Below are 17,967 nucleotides of genomic sequence, written 5' to 3'. Positions count from 1 at the left end.
ATCCCTATACTTAAGTCCTTCTGCCCATGGCAGAGGCCCTTCAGGTCTTCCTTAGCTACCTCCCGGACAGGAGTGGGGTCTCTAGCCATGTGGTCAGCCAGGGAGGGGGCCTACTACAGACACAGCCAGGCATCCAGGTCCTTCCTGGTTTTTTTGTAGCCTTCAGGACCTCACAAGACCCACACAGCCTTCGCTTCTCCCCGCTCAGGGTCTCTAGCTCCTCAGGGTTCTTCAAAGAACCAAGCTGGGCCCCAAACAATGCCTTCCTGTCCCAGTGTTCTACTTAGGCCTTCTTCAGCTTCCTGTCTCTTTCACTGCCCTATCTCTTCCAGTCTATTTTTTAAAATTATTTACTGAAATTTCCTATGACCTCTGGGATTTAAGATGTATGGAGGGAGGCTGTGAGAAGATGGCAGCTTGTTGCCAGACGGTGCAGGCCTGACTCTTGTTTTCAGTCCTTGGGGAAATGACTCCTGTGGGTGTGGGGGAACACTCTAGTGTGCTCTAAGAGGGTGTGGGGTGGGGAGAGGAACCAGGGATCTGGTGTAGTGGGTAAAAGTGTTTACAAGCCTAAGGACCTGAGGCAGATTTCTGGGACCCACAGGATAAAAGTGATCATCCACTCCAGATTGTTCTTTGACCTTCACATGCATGCCCTTACCCAGGACATGTGTGTGGGGAGGGGAGCCAGCTGGATTCCAGCCATGCAAGGCGAAAAAAAAGAAAAATCCTGTTTTCTCTGACATAAGGTCTTACAACGTAAATGTGGCCCAAACAGGTCTGCCCAGATGGAATGTTGCGGAATAGGCAAGAAAAACGGAGGGAATATGTAGGTGAGAACGTGTCCTGCAGGAGACTGGTCATGGCTCTGACTGAAAGCACTCCAGGCACTGTTTCAAAGGAAGTTAGAGGTTGGGAGGAGCTTTACGGGGGATGGGCACTACAGTTTGGTAGATTGAGTTTCAGTTTGTGAAATGAAAAGTTCCTGGGACTCTCGCTGAGATTGTAGTTAAAAGTGGTGAAGATGGCGGCTGGCCGGGCGGTGGTGGCGCACGCCTTTAATCCCGGCACTCGAGAGGCAGAGGCAGGCGGATCTCTGTGAGTTCGAGGCCAGCCTGGTCTACAGAGCGAGATCCAGGACAGCCAAGGACTGTTTCACAGAGGAACCCTGTCTGGAAAAACACAAACCTTAAAACAACAAAAAATTTTTTTTTAAAACCAGGCTGTGGTGGCACAGGCCTTTAAGCACTTGGGAGGCAGAGGCAGGTGAATCTCTGAGTTTGAGGCCAGCCTGTTCTATAGAGTGAGTTTCAGGACAGCCAGGGCGACACAAAGAAACTGTCTCCAAGAGCTTTAATTCAAGGTGCTTTTTCAGCATGCCAGGTGTCAGACACAGGGCCTTGAACGTTCTAATAAATGGTCCACACCAAGTTACATCCCTAATTCTTGCAATAGTGAAGTTTATATTTTGGTTGCTTTTTACGTTTTAATTTTATTTTTAAGAATTTATTTTATGTATAGGAGTGTTTTGCCTGTGTGTATGTGTGTGCACCGTGTGTGCCTGGTGTCACAGAGGCCAGAAGGAAGTATTGGATGCCCTGGATCTGGAGGTCCAGGCAGCTATGAGCAGCCATGTGGAATTGAACCCCGGTCCTCTGGAAGAGCAGCCAGTGCTCTTAGCTGCTGAGTTGTCTCTCCAGCCCCTTCAGTGGTTTTGGTTTTTGTTTTGTTTTGTTTTTTTTGATCAGGGAGTGGTACAGGGTTTCTTTATAGTTCTGGCTATCCTGTAACTCGGTGTAGACCGGACTGGCCTTGAACACACTGAGATCCATCTGCCTCTGCCTCCTGAAAACTGGGATTAAAGGCATAGGCCATTATGCCCAGTGGGTTTTTATACTTACTGTGTATGTATATGTGTGTAGGCCTGTGAATCCCACGGCACCAGTAGGGGTCAAAGGACAACTTGAAAGAGCTCTCTCCTTCCGCAATGTGGGCTTGGGGACTGAATTCAAATATGTAGGGTTGGCTGCAGGTGCCTTTACAAACTGAACCATCAGCCCCAGCCTAACAATTTTAAAAAGCTTGTGAGGCCTGTAAGATGGCTCAGCAGGAAAAGGCGCTTGCTACCAAGCCTAAAATCCTTAACTGCATCATTGGGACCCCCATGGCGGAAGGAGAGAACTCATTTCCACAAGCTGTCCTCTGACCTCCACACACACACAAATACACTGATACAAATAGTGAAAGGTGTTGTTCACAGCTGGTACCGGAGTAAGAGAAAAGGCCTGCCTGCTCTCCAGAGTGGGAGGCTAAGTCCAGCAAGCTGAGCAGTTCTCAGGGCCCTCATTAGCTGCAGAGCCAGCCTGAGACCATTCCTCCTGGGTCATAGAGACTGAAAGGACAATGGCCCTCAAGCCGTGGGGACTCGGGTGGATTTCCTCTCCACTCTACAATCTCGGCTCTCAGATGATGAAGGAGTGCGTGGCTGTACACCGTGGCTTTCCGTGGAGTTTGTATATTCTTTGAGGGGTCTCTGTCTTGCCCCTTTCTTCTTCCCACTTTCAGACAGCAGTCTTCAAGTGAAGATTAACCTCCTCCACGTGGAACAAAGACGGCTCACTATTTTTGCCTCGGGGGCTTCCAGTCATTTCTGGCTACACTAGGGAAGGCAGAGTTCTTTCCCTGACAGCACTGTTGGATCTGAAGGAAGAAGAATAAAGACCGCCCTCCGTGTTCACTGGCCTGGAGAGCCCTAAAGGCCCATGGGAGGAGGTGTGTGATTCCAGACATGAACCAGTTTTCTTTGAATCCCCATAGATCTTTCCGCAAGGTTTGGCATGAAATGCTTTCCCAAGCAAATCTCTTACAAAGCATCAGGGGGGCACCATCAGTAAGGAACACTGACTCCACCTAACAGTACAGAGCCCCAGCCCAGGGACTTCTCAGCTACGTCTCTTTGAGTTCTCTTTAGCTGGATCAGCCTGCCCTGAGTAAGGCTCACCCTAGGGCAAGGATGTGCCTTTGCTTTCAGGAAAATGCTTCTGCCGACATTTCACACCCACTGGGCAAAAGGGAGCAGAGAGGAGGTATATATGCTCTTGTTCCCTGGGTCATGCTTTAACTTCCAAAGTGCTCTCTTTTTCTATGAACTTTTTAAAATTTTATTTCATGTGCACTCATATGTTTTGTGTGAAGGTGTTGAATTCCCTGAAACTGGAGTTATAGGCACTTGTGAGCTGCCATGTGGGTGCTGGGAATCAAACCTGGTTCCTCTGGAAGAGCAGCCAGTGCTCTTGACTGCTGAGCCACCTCTCCAGCCCTTCTATGAACAGTTTAATGAGGGTTGAACATAAAATAGGAAAAATAGTATACTGATTGCTTCTTTATTTTAAGACGCAACTTTTTTGAGACTTTCATACAAGGCAATGGATGGATAATGTTAACCTGCTAAAGAAAACATACTGACCACAGAAAAAGGCAGTTCTAATACCTATCATGGTTATTCATGTCTGAAACAGCCTATCAAACTCTCAGGGCTTGGCTGGTTTAGTTTTCTTTTGGAAATAACTCAGATTAAGTCCTGCCTCTGTTGGACACTAGGATATCTGAGGACTGTTATCACTTTCAGGTGATGTTGCCGGAAGCCAGCGTTGCTTAAGGTGACTGGTGAGGAGGGGGTGTTGTGTGAAAGTACCCGTGCTTGCTTCTCTTTCCAAGGGGTGTGGGCAGCCAGAGGCTACCACCCTACGAAGGAGTCGTGCCTACTCTCCAAGGACAGGCAAGTCATCCAGCAGGTGGGCTGGGACCAGGCCTCTGTGTCCACAATACTCACCATAGTAGAATCCCTTATTATCCACAGGCCCATAAACTGTGACCACATCACCAGTCCTCAACACCAGCTTGCCCTTTGCCCGGACCCCTGCTCTGCCATCCCTGGGGTCATAGTCCAGAGCTGCCACCATTGTCTTTGGGGTCCACAGTGTGGGTGTTCTGGAGTTCCCTTTAGGCGTGAAAGATCCTTGGAAGTTGGTGAGACGCTCCAAGTCTTCATGTTGAGCCTTAGAGTGCAGGTGCCCTTGTGGTGGGAAATGCCACCTCTCCCCAGTCTGCTCAGCGCCCACCTGCACCTCGACTACCAGGTGCCCAGGGACTTTGCCCACCTGTCCATTGCACTCTCCACGGTAGAAGCCGTGGGGATCCCGTGAACCCCACACTCTCAGCAACTGCCCTTTCTGGAATACCAGCTCCTCCTCCGCAGCCTTGGAGTTGACAGACATCACCAGGGGGCTGTGATCAAAGAGGGCCATGAAGACCCTGCCTGAGCTGCTAGCTTCTGTCCCCAGCTGCTCAGGGCCACCACTTGCCATCTTAATGACTTTGCTGGTTGGCACTGGGCACAGCACTGAGGTAGGCTCCTGAAACTGGCACTCTCTCTTGCCTCCTGGAGTCTCCTGTCTTTGTCCGCTTTGGAACTTGTTCTTTCTTTGCCCTAGCTTCTCTGCGCACCGAGAACTTAAACACAGAGCCTCCTTCTCCTCCAAAACATGATGGAGGTCAGCTGTCAGGCACAGGATGGAGCCTTGCTGGTGAGGAGGGAGCATCGGGGCATACTGCTTTTGAAGAAGGGCTTTCTCCAGGTCAGGCTTCTCTGAACACAGTACTTCTCTGGGCCCAATCTCTGGGGAGAGATGGATGAATCCTGGGGCAGGTCTTCCACTGATGCACATGTGCAGGGAGCGGTCTTCTTCCACCCCAGACTGGCCAAAGAGCAGAGGTGGCTTGTGGTTCTGGGAACTCTCCTGAAAAGATGGGCCCTTTTCATAGTCCTTCCAGGCTTCAGTAGGTACCTGGGCTTGGGTGTCTGCCCCTTCTGAGCTCAGGTTGGATACTGGTGAATGCTTCCTTGGGGGTTCCTCAGGGAATGCTTCTAGGAACTTAGCCTGAGGCTCCTCACAGCTTCCGGGGTTATGGGGGCTGGACTTGGTAGTCAGAGAAGCTTGTACCAGCTTCTGGTGACCAACAGGGGAGACAGCTCTGCAGGGAGAAGGGTCACCATCTGTGAGGCTAAAGGGAGGTGTCTCCAGGAATGGGCAGCAAGAGAAACAGTCCTCGGGGATCTGAGCTGGTACAGAATCCAGAGACTCACCATACAGTGACATGGTCCTCACAGAAACGTTCTGGCATGCTAGGGGAACATGAAGCTGGGAAAATTCTAGCAAGGTGTTTCCAGCAGTGGCATCAGCAACTTCTGTCACCTTGAACCCATCCACATACACAGCGTAGCCAGTGACCTGTACTCCATTGGAGGACCCAGCTGAGTCAATAGTCACAGGGAGCCAACTGACTACCAGGACACCTGGAGAGGCATGGTGCTCCACCAGCACATCCAGAGGAGGGTCAGGGGGTCCTGCTAAAGGTGTATCAAAAGTTACAGTGGAGGACATTGTTTCCCAGAGCACCTGTAGCAGGTCCCTAGGTAGCTGCACCCCCACCCTCACCCGGTACCGGGTGCCAGGATGTAGGCCTTGGAAGGTGTAGCAGCTCACACCTGAGGGAGTTAGGGTATGCTCTTCATCTTCCAGGTACACCACATGGGGGTATCTATTGCTGCCAGAGGCCCATGTAATTGTGGCAGAGTTAGCTGTGACATTCTGTAGCCGTAATTGCATGGGGGCCAGACAGAATACTCCTTTAGCCTCCAGAAGGGGTCTGGAGAAACTCTGCTCATCCATGCTTGGTTTCAAGCCCAGCCAGCAGGCTTCTGTCTTGGTTTCCAAAATCTTTACTGCCATATCTGTCTTAGAGTCTGCCCTTCCCACCTGGCATAGGCCTCTTTCCAATGATCCCTTAACTTCCCCAAGTAATAAGGTGCCTTTCTTCAAGACTTTGCTATGCTCAGCTGGTAGTGTAGTGGGACCAAGTTCAGGGGACTTGGGGAATAGGTGGTTCAGGATAGGGCTTCCTGAAATCTGTTCCACTAAGTTGGAGGGCACTAGCCCTCGCTGCCCATTCACAAGCTCCCCTTCATAGAAGCCAACCTCATTCATGTCCCCAAAGACATATACATAATCTCCGGCTGTGAGGGGTAGCTCGCCTTGAGAATGCTCACTAGGCCCTTCAAACAGATTGTTGCTATACCTAGCCAAGAAGATCTTGAGCTTGGGAGTGGTGGGAGCCTCAGCGCTCCTCGCTTCCAGGGGAGTGGACACACTGTCTGGTTCTAAATCATCCACTTCACTTGCTGTGTCCATGTCCAGAGAAAGGCAAGATGGCACTGTAGCCCACATGGACTCTACCTCGGAGGAGGAATTTGAGTGTGAACTGGTTTTCTTGGCTTGGGGTCTGGAGTCCAGAGGCTGACTGGTAGGAATTTTGTCTGATACTTGGAGGACACCAGCTGGTTCCCCAAGGGTAACTGAGTTCTCCTGCTGGGAAAGACAAACGGGAGGTTGTATGTCTCTGGTAGGCAGTGACAATTCATGTTCTTCAGACTTTGGCTTGAACTTGGACCTCCTGCTACCCCTGGCTTGGGACTCCGAAGCTTGGGTGGTCTCCAGTGTCTCCGGGGGGTGGCCAGGCTGACACTGCAAACCCTGCATCTCTTTCCCGGAAGCCTGGAGGTCACTCGGGGCTTTATTTTGGTAGTGCTGCAGCTGCCACCACCTGTCTTGCACATATCCCGCTTGTTGCAGCAGCTGCTCAGCCAGCAGGCCATTGACTTCGAGTTCCTGCCTCAGCCTCGCGTGGCTTTGCTGCCGGGGAACATTGCTGTTCTCGTTTGCCATCTTCTTCACCCAGTTGGCCAGAGCCTGCAGCCTCATGTTCTCCTCTGACAGCCTGGCGCCCTTGTGCAGCGCGGCCTGCAGTTGTGCCTCTGTCTCCTCGTAGTGCCGCTCTGCGGCGGCTGCCTGAGCGCTCAGCTTCTCGCATTCCCGCCGCTGTGCACCCAGCTGCTGCTCCAGAGCCTGCACCTGGTGTCGTGCTGTCTCGGAGGGTGAGCTGAGGCTGCCTGCGTCCGCCCGGGCGCCGCCGGCTTTACTCTGATGTAGAGTCAACTGTCTTTGCAGACGCAGCACTTCCCGCTGAGACTCACGCTGCAGCCGGTCCAAGTCATTGATGTTGCACCAATGTGCGCAGGTGGCGCCCTCTCCAGGAAGCGAGGAGCTGCCGAGGTCCGCCGCGATGAGCGCCAGCAGCAGGTGGCATTCCCGCCTCAGTGCTTCGATTTGCAGGTCCTTGGCTTGCAGCACGTCAGCCTGTTCTGACAGGTCCTGAGCGCGATGTCGGGCAAACACTTGGCCCAGGTCCTCGAGGCTCTCACCAGGTACAGGAGGGCTCACGGCCCGAAGGTTGGTCTCCTGCAGCTTGCGGGCCCTGTCTTCAAGGCGCTGAGCGAGGTCAGTCAGCTCTGCGTGCTTCACCTTGAACCACTTCACTTTCTCATCGGCCTCATCGGAGAAGCCCGCGCGCCGCAGCTGCAAGTTCTCTTCACGCAGGTCACAGCAGCGGCGAATCAGCACCTGCAATGCTTCGGCCAACTCCGAGTTCTGCCTCACCAGTTCGTTGTAGTCCTGACCGGGCTTGTTCTCAGGTCTTTCTTCCTGCAGGTCAGTAGGTTTTCTATGTATTGATGGTAGCTGGGGCGGCGGATGGGGACTGGAGGTGTCTGAGATGGGGGCGCTGGTCGAAGAGGCTCCTACCTCGGACTCGGAAGCCCGGGGACAACTCAGTGTGCTGTCGAGTGAGCAGGAATGTGCTGTTGCTAAGTATTCGAGGGAGCTGGCGCGTGTGGGCAGCAGGTCGTTTGGAGAGCTAACCCTGACGCCACTGCTCAGGCTTTCGTGAGATCCGAGTCGACGAGCAGGCTTTGGGGTGCCACGAGTGTTGCTCTGGGCTTCTAGGGGTGGCTCTTCCAAGGAGTGCGCGGCTTGGGGGTCCGTGGGTTCCCGCAAAGCGGGCTGCCAGCGGAAGTGATCGACTATGTATTTACAAAAGAGCTGGCGCTCCGCGTCCAGCGCCGCCTGCAGGTGGCGGATGCGCGCGGCTTGCTCGCCGTCGGTCTCCCAGCGCAGCAGCGCCAGCACTTCCTGCAGGCGACAGTGGCATTGAGCCGCGGAGGCTTCCGGCGCCCCCGAGCGTCCGCAGTAACCGCGGTTCACCAGCTCCTGGGCCAGTTGGCGCTGAAGCTCCCGAGCCTGGCGCACTATAACATCGCGCTCCTGGTGCAGCAGTTGCTGCAGCTGCCGAAGCTCTGCCTCCTTCCAGCGCAGCAGCTGCCGGATCTCGGCCTCACGCTCGCGCTGCACCTCCTCCTGCAGCTGCCGCAGCTCCCGGAGGCGTCGAGCCTCCCACTTGGAGCGCAGATGGTCAGCCAGCTGCTGCCGCTCCTGCTCGGCGGACTCCCGCAGCTGGCGCGACTGGGTCTCGAAACGCCGCCGTTCCGCCCGGCCGCGCGCGCGCTCGGCCTCCAGCTCTGCCCGCAGTTTTTCCAACTCTCGCCTCTGCTCCTCCAGCACTGCTGCCGCTGGCCCGGGGCTGCCTGGCTTCTTGGGCGACGCGCGGCCACCACCCAAGGGGGTGGGTGAATCCTTTGTCATTGTGGCCGCAGCTGGGCAAGAAGCCAGAGCTAGCTTGGTAGGCCAGTTAGCCAACGGCCGCCGCCCCCGGCCGCTGCCAACCGCCCCGCGCGCCTCTTCCGGCGGCCCTAGGGACAATCTGCGTGCCCCTTCCGCCTTGGGGGTGGTGGTCTCTCTTACAACCTGCCGCCTCTCCCTAGGCAGGGCGTGACTCCTGAGACCCCTTTCAAACTGGCCTCTGAACTTCCCGGGATACTTTGGGCATAGTTTTGAGTTCACACTTCATCTGCTCCATGGTTTTTGTGACGCATCCTACTCTCTGTTGGACACTGTGCAATCCCAGTGAGGTTACCCAGAGTGGTTGTAACATCTCTGTGCTACTCTTCCAAGGACCCCGGTTTGCTAAGCGTTTTCCTACATCAACTGAAATTTTTATGTCATTTTGCAAATGAGAAGTCACTGTGCTTGGGCTTAGTGTCATCTGAGGCACCTATCTTTCAAGGCCAGTTACTTGGGATCTGTACTTGCATACCAGTGAAGTATTCTATTACTGAGTTACAGCCTCAGCCCTTTGATGGCCTCGAACTTTTCATTCTCTTGTTCCTACCGCTCAAGAGTCAGAATTACAGGTGAATGGTGCTATCACCACTGGCTTCCTGTTTTTGTTTTTCTGAGACAGGGTTTCTTTATGTAGCCCTGGCTGTCCTAGAACTAGCTCTGTAGACCAGGCTGGCCTCGAACTCAGAGATCTCCCTGCCTCTGCTTCCCAAGTCCTGGGATTAAAGGCCTGCGCCAGCACTGCCTGACACCACTGGCTTCTTGATTCACCTTTACCTTCATCCAGTAAGGATGCTCAGAGATGAACTTTCCATACCACGCAGCTGGGAAGTAGCTAAGTGGGGATTCAACTTGCAAAATTCTACCCCCAAAGTCCATGAGTATCCTCTCTCTAATTGCTCCATCTCAGGGTCACTTGTGAGGACTCCCTCCCCCCAGGCCATTTAACGTTCTGTCTCAGCCTCACTTGCTATTTGCACTGATTTTTTTTTTTTTTGACAGGGTTTCTCTGTGTAGCTTGGGAGCCTTTCCTGGAACTCACTCTGTAGCCCAGGCTGGCCTCACAGAGATCTGCCTGCCTCTGCCTCCCAAGTGCTGGGATTAAAGGTGTGTGCCACTACCGCCCAGCTTTTACACTGAATTTTTAAAGTTTTTCTTATGATTTTTTTTGAATTTTATGTGCAGTGGTGTTTTGCCTACGTGTCTGTATGAGGGTGTTGAATCCCCTAAACTGGAGTTAGAGATAGTTGTGTGTGGACATGTGGGTGTTGGGAATTGAACCCTGGTCCTCTGGAAGAGCAGCCAGTGCTTTTAACCACTAAGACATCTCTGCAGCCCCTGCACTGAATTTTTAGATTATCCAGTGCATTGGTGGAAGCTCAAAGCCTCTTAAGTCTTTTTTCAGCCTGTGTCCTGTCTTGGGCGTATATCTGAGGACTTTTGTTTGTTCCTATGTTATTTTGTTTTTTGTCTGTTGGTTTTGAAACACGGACTCTCTGCATAGCCCTGGCTGTAATGGAACTCACTAGGTAGACCAGACTGGCCTCCAGCTCACAGAGATCTGCCTGCCTCCACCTCTTGGGTGCTGGGATTGCAGGAGTTGACCACCACATCTTATATCTGAGCCTTTTTGTTTCTTTTTTTTTAAAGATTTATTTATTTATTATGTACACAGCATGTATGGCTGCAGGCCAGAAGAGGGCACCAGATCTCATTATGGATGGTTGTGAGCCACCATGTGGTTGCTGGGAATTGAACTCAGGACCTCTGGAAGAGCAGTCAGTGCTCTTAACCTCTGAGCCATCTCTCCAGCCCCATCTGAGCCTTTTTGAATCAGAAAGGTGGCAATGACTGAGGCTTGATTGCACGCAGCACCTCAAGCATGCTAGACAAATGTTATACCACTGAGATACATATAGTCTGTGTGTGTGTGTGTGTGTGTGTGTGTGTGTGTGTGTGTGTGTGTGTGTAGTACCAGAGATTAAGCCCAGGACCTTGTGCATGCTAATCAAGCACTTTACTATTGAGATACAGCTTCATTCCCCAGCACTTTAAAAAATTTAAGATGTTAAGCTAGGCAGTGGTGGTGCATACCTTTAATTCCAGGATTTAGGAAGCTGAGGCAGGTGGATCTCTGTGAGTTCAAGGCCAGCCTGGTCTACAGAGTGAGTTCTAGGACAGCCAGGGCTGTTAAAAAGAGAAACCCTGGCCGGGCGGTGGTGGCGCACGCCTTTAATCCCAGCACTCTGGAGGCAGAGCCAGGCGGATCTCTGTGAGTTCGAGGCCAGCCTGGTCTTCAAAGCGAGTTCCAGGAAAGGCGCAAAAGCTACACAGAGAAACCCTGTCTCGAAAAACCAAAAAAAAAAAAGAAGAAAAAAAGAGAAACCCTGTCTCAAAATACAAACAAACAAAAAATAGAAGAAAAATTAAGATGTTCTATTATTTTATTCATTGATGTGTATGTGCCTACCTGAGTTTACATGCACCACATGCATACCTGATGCTCTTTGAGGTCAGAAGAGAGCATCAGATGCCCTGGAATTTAAGCTACAGGTGGTTTTTAGTCACCATGTGGTGCTGGTAGCTGAACCCATCTTTTCTGCAAGAGCAGTAAGCATTCATAATCCCTGAGCCATGACTCCAGCTTCCTACCATTTTTTTTTAAATATGGTCGTATCTGTGTCTCTGGCTAGCTGGAACTTGCATTGTCTACCAGTCTGGCCTAGAACTCACAGAGATCTTGCCTCTGCCTTCCAAGTGCTGTAATAAAGGTGTGTGCCACCATGCTTGGGTGTCTTTTTAAGTTTTTGTTGTTGGTGGTGGCATTGTGTGTGTGTGTGTGTTTCTTTTTGTTTTGGAGACAGGGTCATGCTATGTCCTGGCTGGCCTGGAAGTTGTTATGTAGACCAGGCTATGTAGACCAGGCTGGCCTCAAACTCACAGAGATCAGCCTACCTCTGCCTTTCAAGTGCTGAGATTAAGGGTGTGTACCTGACACCATACCCAGCTCATTATTATTATTTAAAAAATTTTTTTGAGACAGAGTTTCTCTGTGTATCCCTGGCTTTCCTGGAACTATGTAGACCAGACTGGGCCTCCACTCACAGAGATTTGCCTGCCTCTGCCTCTGCTGGGAGTAAAGGCATGTGCCCCCACCTCCTGGCTCCCTTTAAAATCTTATTTAGAGCCAGGATCTTGTTAAATTGCCCAGGCTGGCTTTGCACTTATCTTCCTGCCTCAGCCTAGCTACCAAGTAGTTAACACTATAGGAGTGTGCCACCACACCTGGCCCAAACCCTGTTCTTGTCCTCTCACCTGCTGCTCACTTTCACTTTTTTCTGTCCATTGGTATTAGTTTGGTAGCTCCCTACTCCAGGACGCCATTCTGGTCTCCAGTCTGGGCTTGGAGTCCCCACAGCACTACAGCCCTTTGGTGACCCTGGTCACTCTACTTGCTGCTGCCTCTCCTTTGAGGAATGGGTATGTCTAATATACCTTTGTGTCTCTGCCCAGAGTGGATGCAGAGGAGGTAAATGCAGTGCCTTTCCCATACAAGCCAAATAAAGTCCTAGGACCAGACAGGCAGGAAGGACAGATGGTGCTGTCCAGCTTGGTCTTCTGGCCTGCTTAGCTCCAACACTTAGTTCCAGCAGGCCCTGAAGCTTCGGGGTGTACACTGGCCATCAGGGTGTTGGTCAGAGGCCTCAAGTTGGGCAAGGAGTGAAGGCCAGTCTTCAGCCACGTTGTTGACAAGTCCATTCCCCAAAGGAGATGCAGCAAACTCTCCTCCTTCCCCCAAAGAGAAACAAAACTCCCCCCTCCTCAAAATCACCTATGTAGCTTTCTTCTGGCTACTTTTGTGGCTCATGAACTCTTCTTCAATCTGGTTCCTTCCTCTTCTCTAGGCCTTGGCATTAAGTGGCTTACAAGGAACACATCAACACCTGGCTTCTGTATTCATACATTCCATCAGAAACTCCTTATGGTGCCTGCCTAGCCTAGGAAGCACTGGGCCTTACAACTAAGGTGTGTACTCAGCACCTGACCTTCTGATTGCTATTCTTATTTTCCAAACCAGAGTCCCCTGAGCCTATAGCAAATACCTGTGGGAAACAAGAACATGAGAATTATTGTTCAGGATTGTCATTTCCAGAGCTGAAGCAGATGTGGTGTGAGGGAGACAAGTGAGAAAGTAGGATCGTGGCCTTACCCTTGACTTTGTCATGGCTTACAAGGATTGTCTTTATGGAGCCCTTACAGGGCACTGCTTTACAGAGGATCCATGGATGTAGGTGGCTTTCCAGGGCACCTGGCAACTAGCTTGTAATTTCATGGTGGTGGGGGTGGTTTCACAGCTTGTGTGACTTGCTGCAGCCTTAAGTGGGACCTCAGGCAGTTAGGTCTGGAGGTCAGCCTGTCAGAGGGGGAGGGTTTGGAATGGATCACTAGAGTCCCTACAGTCACCATCTGGCCTAGTCATGCCAGAACCCTCTGCAGCATGTCAGAGGTGTTCCAGAAGGTGGTGGAGTGTCTTTGTTGGTCTCCACTCTGTTCCTTTGTGGGACTCAGGACACCACTGTGTATAAACTATATGAGAGTTACAGACTTGGAGGTTTAACCTAAGTTACTGTTTTCTCTGAATCTCACTTTCTTACAAAATGAGAGATTACACAGGCTGTTTTCAAACGTGATTCTGTAGGAGTCCAGAGTTCCTTGGAGATACCACAGGACTAGAGAGGAGATGCTAGGAAGTGAAGGAAAGAGGATGTCCTATCTACTTCAGTGTGCAGATCTAGTCATAAGTGTCATGTGCCATGTTCTAAGGAAGATACTAGTTTAAGAAAGAGGTAGTAGGCCTGGGGAGATGGCTCAGGGGTTAAGAGCACTGGCTGCCCTCCCAGCATAGAGACTCACACTTGTCTGTCCCTCTAGTTCTAGGGGACCCAGTGCCCTCTTCAGGCTTCAACCGGCACACAACACACACACACACACACACACACACACACACACACACACACACACACACACGCACACACACACACACGCACACACACACACTAAAAAAAAAAAGCCAAGTGTACTGTAGCATACCTTTAATCCCAGCACTTGGGAGCAAGAAGCAGATGGATCTCTGTGAGTTTGAGATCAGTTTGTTCCAAATAGTGAGTTCCAGAATAGCCAGAGATATATACCAAAACTCTGTTTCAAAAACAAAATCAAAATTTTGATTATTCTTGCCTCTGCCGTCCTTTGTCTCCCTCTGTATAGTTTTTAATTTTTAGATGTATTTTTATGTGTATTTGGTGTGTGTGTGTATACATATACATATATATGCACCCCTAGGTGTACGTAGTGCCCTCAGAGGCCAGAAGAGAGTCTCAGATACCCTGAGATTAGAGATAGTTGTTATAGATGGTTGTGAGCCACAATATGGGTGCTAGAAATCAAATTTGGGGGTGCTGAAGAGATGGCTCAGAGGTTAAGAGCACTGGCTGTTCTCCCTAGAGGTCCTGAGTTCAACTCCTAGCAACCACATGGTGGCTCACAACCCCCTACCATGAGATCTGGCGCCCTCTTCTGGCCGGCAGTCATACATGCAGGCATAACACTATACATAATAAGTAAATAAATCTTTTTTTTTTTTTTTTTTTTTTTTTTGGTTTTTCGAGACAGGGTTTCTCTGTGTAGCTTTGCGCCTTTCCTGGAACTCGCTTTGTAGACCAGGCTGGCCTCGAACTCACAGAGATCCGCCTGCCTCTGCCTCCCAAGTGCTGGGATTAAAGGTGTGTGCCACCACTGCCCGGCTAATAAATCTTAAAAAAAAAAAAAAAAGAAAAAAAAGAAATCAAATTTGGGTCCTCTGGACCAGCAGCACCCATTTGTGTGTGTGTGTATACATTCTCATATTGTGGGACAGTAAGAGGACAGCTTGTGGCAGTTGGTTCTCTTCTTCTACCATGTGGGTTCCAGTAATCAGACACAGGCCATCAGGCTTTCTGGCAAACACCTTTCCTAGCTGAGCCATCTCACTGGCCGGAGGAGAACTATTTATAGAGTTATATTATTTTAAGATGGACATCATAACCCACACCTTTAATCCTGGCACTTGGGAGGCAGAGACTGGTGGGTCTCTGTGAGTTCAAGGCCAGCCAAGATACATAGCAAGACTTTTTCTCAAACAGCAACAACAGCAACAAACAAACAAAAAAGAGTTATAGTGTTTAAAACAAATTGACAGCCTCTGAGTTAAATGCCCTCCTGAAAGAACAGTTCGAGTCAGCCGAATGATGATAGCAAGGCATTCTCTTCACGTCTCAGTTGGCCTCACACTGCCAGCTCTGTATTTCTTACAGTGTCTCCTTAGAGCCCCAGCCCTTCTTGAAACATGGGGTCTGAGATCTCTGTGGCCTACTACACCATTCCTCACTGGTGTCATGTGATTTCTCTTCAGAGACAATTCATCCTAGATAGAAAGGCACCAAAAAACCAAAGGAAAGATTCCTTCGAAGGACTTTATTGAAGTTACTGATAGGAGTATAGGTTACTCAAAGGCACTCCCAGCACTTGAAGGTGGGAGGAAGAGGATCAGCAGTTTAAGGTCATCTTTGGTTTAAATAGTGAATTTTGAGGCCACCCTGGGCTACAGGAGACCTTATCTACATCTCAATCTCCCCCAACAAAACCTCTCCACTGGTAAAAGGACTGCCTGTGGTTACCATCTAGTAGTTTCTTTCTCTTTGGCTCTTTCTGCTTCACTCTCTAAACTGCTAGATTTATGAAATTATAAGTGTGTGACACTACTCCTGGCAGCTACTACTATTTTTGAGATAGGATCATCCTATGTAGCCTAGGCTGGCTACAACTTAATAGTCCTGCCTACCTCTCAAGTGCCAGAGTTAAAGGCATAATCCACTTATGTTTGGCTGCTCTGCTCTCTTATTCATACTATTTCTTCAGTGAGACTTCCTGAAAGTAGATCCTTGTAGTTACTTGTGTGTGGAGGCTGTATGTGAAAGTTAGGGTGGGCATGCACACACACGCATGAGCAGACCCGAGGTCCACGGTTGTTTTTCCATGCTTGCACTTCACAGATTTTCTACTTGAATCTGAGGCTCACCCACTTAGTTAGACTGGTTAGACAGAGAACTTCAGGGATCTGCCTGTATCTGTCCTCCTCTAGTGCAGGGGGTCGTGCTTGCTTTTTATGTGGGTATCCAAACTCAAACTCAGGTCCTACTTGGACATGCAGGCACTTTACCGACAGTATCACCTCTTCAGTCCCATAGTCACTTTCTCATCTCCCAGTTTTATTTCTTCACAATGTTTAGCAGTGCCTGAAATATCTTGATTATTCAATTATTTTGTGTACACATTGTTTATAGTGCACCTACTACGTGCCAGGCACCGTTTGTATTGGCCGTCGGATTGGAGGCTACATAAGGCAAAGGTCTTTCATTATCCAGGTCATTTATGTCTGCACAGGATTCTCCAGCCCCGGGATCCGCACACAGCAGGCACACGCCTCGGGTCCGCGCTCTTCCCGGTCCGCCCCTCCCCCGTTCCAGGAAGTGAGGGGTTCCAGTCGCCTGGCCTACCGCGATGCATTTTGGGAAAGCAGCAGCACCAGATCCAAGATGGCGGCCAGCAGGAGGCTGATGAAGGTAAAAGCCATTCTCTGGCGCTGGCCAGGCGGGGGGCGGCGTCCCCGGGCCGGGACCCCACGGCGGGCCGCGGCTCCTTGGGGCGTCGCCACCCTCCATCCCTCGTTACGTGGCTCCGCAGTGCCGCTGTGCCGCGTGTGGAGGAGAGCTCTCACGGGGCGCCTAGGCCGCAGCCTGGGCGGGAGCGCAAGGCCGCGCCGGCAGCCGCCGCCGCCGCCGGCCCCTCGGATCAGCCTGGGCAGTTCTCGCGCGCCCTCCTCCCGGAGCGGAGCCGGGCCCTCCGTCGCAGCGGCCGCGGTCCGGGTCGAGGACGCCGTTGATGTGTGGGCCGGGCCTGGAGGCCCCAAGCTGGGCGCCCTCGGGGAAGAAAGCCGGAGCCCCGGCTGGGAGTCCGCGCCGCGGAGCCGCCCGGTCCTGGGCCGCGGTCGCCGGACTCTGAGCCCCGTTCCGCCAGCCCACAGCTCCGGGACGGGAAAGGAAGGAGGAGGGCAGGCGGCCAAAGTTAGGTCAGTTAGTTGGTGGTCTTTTGAAATTGTGTTGGGTCCTCGCAAACTGTCGCCTGTGACTGCAGAGTCACACAGCGGACAAGTTCCAGCTCCAGGAAGGCGTGGGGTCGTCCCCCGTCGCAGCTAGGTTCTCCTTCCTATCCACCTCTTAGTCATCTGATCTCCTTCCCCTGATGAAGCAAAGTGACATTTTTGAGGTGGAGGTGGAGGTTGGCTTCTGTCGTTCGAATCAAAACCGGCCAAAGTTTACAAAAATAACTTGGTGTACGCACTTTGTATCTTGAATGTAGCAGAGTGTCATCTCACTAATTGGCTCCTTTGGTGAGACATCCAGGTGCTCAGTTGATTTCGGTTTTTCACTGGTAGATTTGCCGACATCCTCTAAAGATAACCCCGCCAGTGTTTGAGTGCTACCTGGTAATGCGGTGGAGCTACCGCCTGACCGGAAATAGGAAAGGCCCCGGGAGCTGGCTCCTGAGAACAGATAGCTGGGCCTCACCCTGGCTCCAGTTGTATTTGGTTGATGGAGTCACTGGAAACAAAAAACCATTTATTCACTGAAACCTAGAGAGAACATTTAACTAAAACTAGGGTGGAAATGGGCACAAAACAATTGCGATCAAGCTCCTTATCTGCTCTGCACTCCATCATTTTCCTAAATGAAAGGAATGCTAATCACTTCCGTGTTCAAATCTCCCAAAGTCGTCCTGCCTCTAGACTTGTAGATTTCAATTTAGGAAGATATGTGAATGCATGCTGTTTCTCCAGATTTTATTGAAATTACTTGAATTCATCCCCCTCTCTCAGATACCCTTCTACATACTTTTCCCTGACTACCCTTCATGGACTTGAGTTCTTTTCTCTAAAGCAAGTGTTTAATCTTTTCCTTCGGGCTAAAATCCTCTATGGTCTTGTCTGAAACAATTCTAACTTTTAAAAAAATTTAAAAAGAAATTATTAATTTTATATGCATTGGTGTTTTACCTGCATGTATGTCTGATCCGTGTGAAGTTTTGGATCCATGGAACTGGAGTTACAGACAGTTGTGAGCTGCCTTGGGGGTGCTGGGAGTTGAAGCAGGTCCTCTGGAAGAGCAGCAGTGCTCTCAACCTCTCTGCTATCTCTCCAGCTCTCCTAACTTCTTTAAAAATTTTAAAGTGCATTTCT

The 17,967-nt window shown here is 50.9% G+C and overlaps 2 protein-coding genes across 4 annotated transcripts in view; one reads left to right on the top strand and one right to left on the bottom strand.

Annotated features, from left to right (window-relative positions):
* Positions 1 to 3,369: 3,369 nt before the first annotated feature.
* On the bottom strand, positions 3,370 to 8,670 carry LOC128111740 (RIMS-binding protein 3-like). The gene has a single exon (XM_052740007.1). The coding sequence runs from the start codon at positions 8,595 to 8,597 to the stop codon at positions 3,762 to 3,764; it is 4,836 nt and encodes a 1,611-aa protein (XP_052595967.1). The 5' UTR covers positions 8,598 to 8,670; the 3' UTR covers positions 3,370 to 3,761.
* A 7,499-nt stretch (positions 8,671 to 16,169) lies between these two features.
* Ube2l3 (ubiquitin conjugating enzyme E2 L3) overlaps positions 16,170 to 17,967 on the top strand; it is a 54,797-nt gene continuing 52,999 nt past the window's right edge. The window contains exon 1 of one of the 3 annotated variants that reach the window (XM_052740012.1): positions 16,170 to 16,294. In XM_052740012.1, the coding sequence (XP_052595972.1) occupies positions 16,268 to 16,294 (27 nt within the window). In that variant the 5' untranslated portion in view covers positions 16,170 to 16,267. The other 2 variants (XM_052740016.1, XM_052740013.1) reach the window with 2 other exon arrangements.

This window comes from Peromyscus californicus, unplaced genomic scaffold (genome assembly GCF_007827085.1).
Source record: "Peromyscus californicus insignis strain IS unplaced genomic scaffold, ASM782708v3 Scaffold_16__1_contigs__length_79575227, whole genome shotgun sequence".
Classification (NCBI taxonomy): domain Eukaryota; kingdom Metazoa; phylum Chordata; class Mammalia; order Rodentia; family Cricetidae; genus Peromyscus; species Peromyscus californicus.
This window is presented reverse-complemented; position numbering and strand designations above follow the sequence as displayed.

Excerpts from the sequence above, each read along its gene's own strand:
- LOC128111740 (XM_052740007.1), bottom strand. The coding sequence starts at position 8,597 with ATGACAAAGGATTCACCCACCCCCTTGGGTGGTGGCCGCGCGTCGCCC.